Below are 8,573 nucleotides of genomic sequence, written 5' to 3' on the forward strand. Positions count from 1 at the left end.
TAACATGGCTTTCAGAGACCTGTGTTCAAATACTGATGCTTGGTCAGTGGTCCTCGGTGTCTCATACTGAAATATTAGAGGCATGCTTTTTCTTTTTACTTATAGTATGTACTGCAGCTGCCCCTAAAAAGTGGGTACTGTTGCGTGCAGCATGCACACAACTGAGACATACAACTGTCTCATAACGTTACGCACTAAACTTTGCCAAGAGGTTCAGCGCGGACTATCAGAGGAGCTGGTGTAGGAGTAATAACAGCAGAGTCTTGTTCTCTGATAGGTTCAGTGTCCTCCTCCAGAGCAGACTCCTCATTCACACTTCCGGCAGAAGTGGTTTTGGCCTCTGTATCATCCATCATGTCTGCTGGCTGGTTGTAGTCCTGGTTGGTGTCCATATCAACAGTCACTTCTGTGAGAGTCTGAGGCTGAAACAGTGCACAGATCTCTCCTGCTGCAACATCAGCGATGGTGTATAGCATTTCTGCTCCAAAGCATTTAGGCTTGTTTGCCAGGTCGTCCTGAGTGTAACCCTGTCTAACTTTCTCCAGGATACACGGGACCGTGTTGTCTCTGGTGACCTGAACAAGCAAAGTGGACAGAGCAGCAAAGACAAGGTCCACAGTGGCTTTTGTGACTCCAACAGCCGTTTTGCTGAGCTGCTAGGAGGGCATGTTGAAGGAGGTCAGTCAGGGGCCCTTGGAATTGTCCTAATTTTTCCCCCCTATAGGCGGCACTACATACACACACGTAGGTGCAATGGGGTGTGTTTGCATCAGTCACATGTAAATGGACAGCGTCACCCAGCCCTCACACACCAGGCCTATTGTCAGAGCATTCGATGGGCAGCTGACGTCATGGCCGTGCCAGGAGGGAAGAGGACTGGGCACGGGGGCATTAGCAAGTGGGACTGAGTTAGCAACATCAAGGGACAACAAAACAACAACAAAATGGTAAGAAAATCTGTTTGCTAAGAATAATAATTGGTCTCTGATGTGACTTGTGTGTTCAGGGATGGATTTCTTGTGTGTGTTTGCAGAGAGTCAGCGCTGTGAGGTTTGCTGTGGTCGTACTCAGTGTCTTAGGATGGTCTCTGACATTCTCCTCAGCCACACAAGGTACGCATCTAACAGAATCTCATCACCTTCAGATGTATACCACATGTAGTGCAGTGGTGGAATGTAACTAAGTACTGTACATTTACTCAAGTACAGTATTTAGGAACAAATTTGAGATACTTATACTTTACTCAGTTATTTGAGCCTCATATAAATGTAATGTTATATGGTGCAATACCTTTCCAAGTTATCTGATGAAATTACAGATCCTACAGAAAAAAAGTTACACATGCCATATCCTGGTCCGAGGTAAAAGCTCCTATTGACTCTCTTTTTATAGGTACAGTCTTCTGACGCTCACTGAGTGTAACATCTTTCACAATGCTTGTATAATGTGTAATATAGTATTTAGGCTCAACAACAGACTCTGTGACCTTATTCCAACTGAGTCTTCCTCTCACACACGAGACTAGAAAACAGCATCTTATAAAGGGCAAAAAACGTTAATGTACAAGCTTTAGTGTGGTGTGCAGAGGTCCACAGGTGTGAAATGAGATGATAACAGTGTTAAAGTGTCATTATCTGTCTGTCTTCAAAAATAGCCTTAAGCAGCAGTTACTACAAAAATTGTTAAAGCATGAACACTCTAAACTGCTGGGGACTTCTCAACTAGTGAGAACCCTTCAAAGTAAAAGCTTTGTGCCGGAAATTCACTGTACTTAAAAATAAAGTGTGTTTTTTACAGACTTGACACATTTGCGAGTCACTTGTGGTCACTGTTAATTTTGAAGGCCATTTTAGATTTAGTCTTAGTCTTGAGACCAAAATGCTTATTAGCTTTGGTCACATTTAAGTCATTTTTATCTGTCATAGTTTTAGTCAAGTTTTAGTTGATGAAAATTCAAAACAACAAAAATTCAAGACATTTTAGTCATTATGTTTTCTGTATGTTTTTTTTTAAATCTTTAAACTAATTCAGTGAGGCTAATTCATGTATCAGAAATTAGAATGAAGGTGACAGGTTGTATTAAAAATTTCATTTAGACATTTTCGCTAAAACTACAAAAAATTTCTACACACTTACAAACTTACATTTCTCCAACATCAATTGTTGACGCTGCTCCATCCAGTGTGAGTGTCTTTGCTGACTAGCAAAATATCCTGGTGTAGACTATTTACTGGAGTTTACCAGCCTGTCGCTCATGCAGCATTTGAAGATAATTATTAGCACAGCCGTTCTCCGCTTTCAATGTCTGATAGTCCAACACAAACATTTTCGTCTCGTCTTGTCTCGTCTTGTCTCGTCTTGTCTTGCCTTGCCTCATCAAATAAAAAAAAGAAACATAGATTTCGTCTAAGTTTTTATTATCAAGATCTATTTTTAGCCTCTTATCATCTCGTTTTCATCGTAGAAAAATGGTTGTTGACAAAACATTTTCATCATAGCTTTTGTCAATGAAATTAACACTGCTTGCAGTCCATTCAGAAAGGACCTGCAACCCACTTTTGGATTGCAACCCACCAGTTGGGAACCACTGAATTAGGAAGTACTCGTTTGAGGACGTTGGGACTTTATTATTGTAATATCACAGCATTTCACTCAGGCCAATGAGGTGTGACAGACTGTTCCTACAGACAAAAAGGACATTCCTTGCTTGAAGAATGGAGCAAGGAAAATATGTACAGAGTTACAAAGCCAACAAATCGCAAGGCTTTTAGATATGTTGCAGTATTTGCCATGTTCAGGCATTGAAATGAACAGTTTTGAAAAGTTTTAGACTTGAGCAGTGACCCCTAACCCATAGAGCAACGAAATATTGAACAAATATTGCATCGTGGGTTTGCACAGCAAGCTCAGGCATTTAATTAAACAGTTTTACACATTAATACACACTGACTATTAAAGATAAACCCATTGTCCCCATATGAGGACATCATTTTTCAAACAAAAGCTTGTGTCTCAGGAGGTTGAAGCACATTTTGCTGATACATACTTTTACTTAAGTGAAGTTGTGAATGCAGGACTTTTACTTGTGGTGGAGTATTTTGACATTGTGGTATTGTTTTATTTCAGCAAAGGATCTGGATACTTCTTCCAACACTGATGTAGTTTAAACACTGAGGTTTGGTGTCTTATTAACCCTTTGTTCCCTGTTTGTGTTGCTCCAGTGGGCCTGACCGACAAAGTCCTGGTGTTCCCATACGAGACAGACTTCAGCTTCGTGGCTCTGATCCCGCAGAAGGAGATGGGGCTGAAGGCCTTCACTCTCTGCATGCGTGTGGCCACTGAGCTGCCGGAAGAACGTCAGATCATCCTGTTCGCCTACCGCACAGCTGACTACGATGAGCTCAACGTGTGGCGTGAGAAGGACGGCCGCATCTCCTTCTACATGAGCGGTGACGGCACCTTCTTCCACCTGCCGCCCCTCACCACCTTCCGCACCAGCCTCTGCCTGACCTGGGAGTCTCGCACCGGCCTCACTGCTTTCTGGGTGGAAGGGAAACGCAGCACCTACCAGGTCTACAAACCCGGGCACACCATCCGTCCAAAAGGCACCGTCCTCTTGGGGCAGGACCCGGACAAACATCTGGGGGGTTTAGAGGCCGTGCAGAGCTTTGTTGGGGAGATGACTGATTTGAATATGTGGGACTTTGTGCTCTCCAGGAGCATGATCCAGGCCTGGCACTATGGGCACAAGGTCCCCAAGGGCAACATCTTTGACTGGGGCACCATGGAGTACGAGCTGAACGGGAACGTGATGGTGGTGGATGATGACTGACTCGATGTGGAGTCGAATGCCGAGAGGGATGAGGCTTTAGATATCTGTGATGGACTCATACTGATATGTGTGATTGTCATACTTAGAGTCAGCATTGTTTTATTTTAGGGCTCCTAAACTGCTCAGCCATAAGGGCCACAAGTTTAACCCTTTGAAACCTGGAGTGACATCACTTTTCTTGTGCTGCTTCAAGTATTTAAACCTTTGAACCTTGAGCAAATTGGTGTGATTTCTTTCAAAAACACTGGGGAAAAAGGCATTAAGCAACTTGGTTAGAAATTTCCCATGAACTGCAAAAAAAATAAATAAATATATATATATATATATATATATATATATATATATATATATATATATATATATATATATATATATATATTAAAAATTAAAAAATAGGGGGGAAAAAAGTATAGTTACTATTATCATTACATTTTATAACATTTTAAAATTATTTTACTCTTTCCAGGTTTCAAAGGTTTTTTTTTGTTTTTGTTTTTGTTTTTTTTTAATTTTCTTGTTTTTAATTTTCTCTTTTTACCAGTTTCTTGCTAATTTTTTAGGTCATGTCTTTTTCATCACTCATTGCCTTCTTCTCATGTTTTCTAAAGAATCAAGCCGATTTGCTCAGGTTTTAAAGGGGTAATGTTGCATGAAAAGCCTCTTATTGATTGGGTAAATGAAATAGAGTGGAGTAGTGTTTTCTGGGCTTTTTAGTATCCTCCTACATGTAACTTGTAGCTATTATGATCAGTTTCATCATTTCTTAAGTTTCACTAGTCTTCTTTGTATCTTAAAGCTTCACCTTTTGGTTGTTGTGAGAACGAACTTGCAATGGTGGACGAAATCATGATTTATTTCCCCTAACCTTAACTAAGAAATCCCTTTCTGGCAGAAAGCTCTTTAGGAAAACTTCTCCTTAACAGCTGGAAGAAGTATTCAGATCTTTTACTTTGGTAAAAGTGCAGTACCACATGGTAAATATATTCTGTTACAAGTACAAGTCCTGCATTCATCTTTTATAAGTATTAGCATTAAAAAATATACTTAAAGTACCAAAGTAAAGGTAATTATGCAGAAAGGCCCCTTTCAGAATGATGTATATTATATTAGTGGATTATAATTAGGGATGCATTCATGTGTACATCACTTTAAACTTGCAGCTGGTAACGGTGGAGCTAGACTTAATTACTTTATAGAGTTAATAAGATATGTTATCTTGCATGTAATAATACATCATAATGTAATTGTTGGTTCTTTTTTTTTTTGCATTATTAGGATCTGAGTCTGCAAACTAACTGAAGTTAATAAGCTGATAGCACTATTTGGATAGTCCACCTGGAGATATGTGAAATATTTTAACAGCTTAATAGTTAAAATTCAACAATCAATCAACTGTGTCTGTACATATCTATCTACAAAGCATCTGTGACAATTTATTACGTATTCTTAGGACTGTTAGGTTGAACTTAACTTTAAAAATAAGGATTTTGGATGATGCATATAATTTAGATTTTAATTAGTATATTAGTCAGTAAGTGAAATAATTAATAATGGATGAAATATACCTACTCTTCCTTTGTGTTAACAGTAACAACTGCATCATAAAAAACATCATGAAATATACTCCAAGATAGTGTGTAATCCCTGCACTGAAACGTGTGCATGTGTCAGCATCCATGCGGCCAAAGTCAGTTTCATTTTTGGGACTGGACAGTGTTGAGCTGCATTCAAACAATGCATATTTCTCTTGGATCACTGTTTGAGCACGGCGTCAGTTACAAAAACCGAACACAGCCTTCTCAGATAAATTAACCTATTTAATGTTGGCAGAATGAACAGATGCATTTCTGTTTCTTTTGCCCTCATTAATTAAGTTAATTTATTGGACAGGGCTGGATTTCTGTTTGTTTTTGCTGGAAAGTTTGAGTCCAGCAGCAAGCTGTGGCCAAGTGTTAATATTACTGACTTTTCATGAGTGACCAGTTGTATTGAAAAATATAAGTTTTCTTTACCTAACAAGCTTAAGTGTGTCATAGCTGTTAAATTTAGGTACTATTTACTCAAGCAATGTGATATAATCTACTCAAACAAACTGAGTGTAAATTGTCACCTCACTTTCTATAGGTTTGTTTTTAACAGTGTTGGAACTATAAAGCAGAGCAAAGTGAATAGTTCAAGTAAAACTAAATAATTCTGAGAATATGTGGTGAATTGTTACATATACTCTAAATAATCTGTAAACATCTACAGACAAAGCAAAACAGTTAAATTGTTGAATCTCAACCAATAAGCTGTGGAAATGTTACAAATACTCCATAAACTATTTGAAGACAGACTATCCAAATGAAGTGTTACTGTGGAGTTCGCCCTCTAAACTGTAGTGGAGTAGAAGTATAAAATAGCAGAAAATAGAAATACAAAAGTAAAGTGCAGGTACCTCAAAACTTACTTCCACCACTGCAAACCTGTTAATATCAAACACAAAATACTGATGTGCCAGATGTATCCATCAGATGGCACTCTGCACTAGTTCACATCAAACAGGGACTCATGTCAAACTCAGCATTATCATGCACTGATGTGATTTGGCACAGTTAGGAAGCGAGGTTATTAAAGAGGTAACCAATAAGTGATTAAGTTTTAACAGCCTTTAATAATGTTAGATTTAAATTGACGGCAGTACGTGAGATATTCAATAGATTCAATAGATTTCAAGGTATCTTGTCGTAATTTAACACACTGTATCAAAAAAACTGCCATATTTACAAATAAAATATGCTTTCATGCATGCAGTTACACACATTAGTTTGTCCAATGCCACTGATTATAAAAATGTGAAAGGGATATTAAAACAGCAAACTGGGAGAGATGCATTATTTCTACTGTAGACTTAATGATTTAACTGCACTCAGAGACAAATAGCAATTATCATGTTTAATATCCATCGCCATAATGTTGCCTTCAGTTAGCGTGCTCACTCATGAATTTTCCATGTTTTCGACTGATGTAAGAACGCTTTTGGGTCTGAAATAAAATCTCGCCATGTGCATAACTAATAATGTTTGTAATTAAAGAGAATATTTCGTCTTTGAACTCTTGCAGCTTCCTTTTCTTAATCATCTTTTTTGTGGAGAGATTTTAAAACTTGTATGCTTTAGTCCAACAGGGGAGTTATTAAATGTGTTTTATTTCTTATGTGTTTATGAGATTTTTAAAAAGGATTTCAGTGGTTCAACGAGAGAGGGAAGAGGCACTAAAATTCCACAAAGAGAGATATACTCACTTCTCCATCAAATGATTTTTACAGAGTACCATTTTCATTGAATTTGTAATGCTTATCATGCTTTAAATCAAATGTGATTTTTCAGGAGACCATTTATCAACTCAAGAATGACAGACAAACCATCACTGAAAGCTCCTGTTCTCCTCTTTGAAGGGCCTTTGTCTCTATATTTTTGTCTCATGTCTCCACTGTTCCTCAGTAAACCCAAACAGACAGGCTAAGATGGATGGTTACATGTTACTTGCAGAAATCAAGTCATATGGAGCTGCTTCACTAACAAACCCCCTCAGAATAAGCTCAAGGTCAGATCCTCTCCATCCAAGTGTAACACAGTAACCCTAAGTTCCAGTGCGCCGTCTCTGTTTCTCTCCATGGCTCCGTGCACTCATCCTCCCCTTGCCTGCACCACCATCGTGACCTCCTTGCAGAGACGAGGGAGAAGTTTCCAGCGCGCGGCCCATGCAGCAGGCTCCCTTGAGGGTGGGAAAGTGCCGCGTTTCCGAGTGTGTGTGTTTATTCCAACCAAATCACCCGTCGGCTCTCTCGCAGCAGCTAAATAAGGAGAAGGCAGGGCCAATGAGTTCTGACTGCGGGTCAGCAGCCAAATGTTCCACCTTCTTGGATGTTGCAATGCATCAATCGCAGTGCCCACTCACTGTGTGGTAACACCTTTGTGGACCATCTGCCCAAGCCTGGCTTCTCAGCCCTCTGGTACACACACACACACACACACACGGTCTGTTATTTCCTTCTTTTTGCATCTCTGCCCAAGAGGGGTGCTAATTCCTCATACACACACGCAAAAACTCCTTCTTTAAATTGCAAATAAAATATAAAACTGCATTTTTCTTTTGTCAACACAACCTTTTCATAATATTCTGGGGCCACACACTCCACTGTTTCTGCACCAAAGAAACACTTAAAGTGTGTAACAGAAGAACAAAATTAGTGGCCGTGCCTCTTCACAGAGTGGATAATTATTCCCTCTGTGTCACTGTACTGCATGTATTACCCAACTAAGCAAACAGTTGCAGGGCCCCTTGTCCCGCTCGCGGACAGGGCCGCCAGTGTGGGCCTGTGAGATCTGCATATTGGCCCATGGTGGTTTAAGCTGTCTGAGGCAAGGCGGTGCCACTGACTGTATGTCCGTGCGTGTGGAGCTGGTGAAAATGTTTTCCACGCGAGAGGAGATAGACGGCAAGAGGGAGCCCCGCGTGAGCCAGGCGAGGGGGAGACAGAAGGAGGGCCGTTCTGGATTCCTTCGAGCAACTCCAAATAGATTTCCAGGCAAAACATATTTGCATACGCAAGACAGTGCTACGAGCTATCTGAGTGAGCTGTGGCATGTGTGCATTGAACAGATGGATAATTTTTTTAGAGCTTTCTTGCAGAAATTTCAGCCCATTAAATTGAGATCTTGGGCATTATTCAGCCTGCTTTTGTTCACCACGCTCACAA

At 39.9% G+C, this 8,573-nt stretch overlaps 1 protein-coding gene across 1 annotated transcript; it reads left to right on the plus strand.

The window, feature by feature from the left end:
* The first annotated feature begins 821 nt into the window (after nt 1-821).
* On the plus strand, nt 822-6,925 carry LOC117246819 (C-reactive protein). Its single transcript, XM_033610800.2, has 3 exons — nt 822-947; nt 1,034-1,112; nt 3,222-6,925. The coding sequence occupies exons 1-3, from the start codon at nt 945-947 to the stop codon at nt 3,830-3,832; spliced, it is 693 nt and encodes a 230-aa protein (XP_033466691.2). The 5' UTR covers nt 822-944; the 3' UTR covers nt 3,833-6,925.
* Nucleotides 6,926-8,573: the final 1,648 nt, after the last annotated feature.

The sequence above is a fragment of the Epinephelus lanceolatus genome, chromosome 21, assembly GCF_041903045.1.
Source record: "Epinephelus lanceolatus isolate andai-2023 chromosome 21, ASM4190304v1, whole genome shotgun sequence".
Lineage (NCBI taxonomy): Eukaryota > Metazoa > Chordata > Actinopteri > Perciformes > Serranidae > Epinephelus > Epinephelus lanceolatus.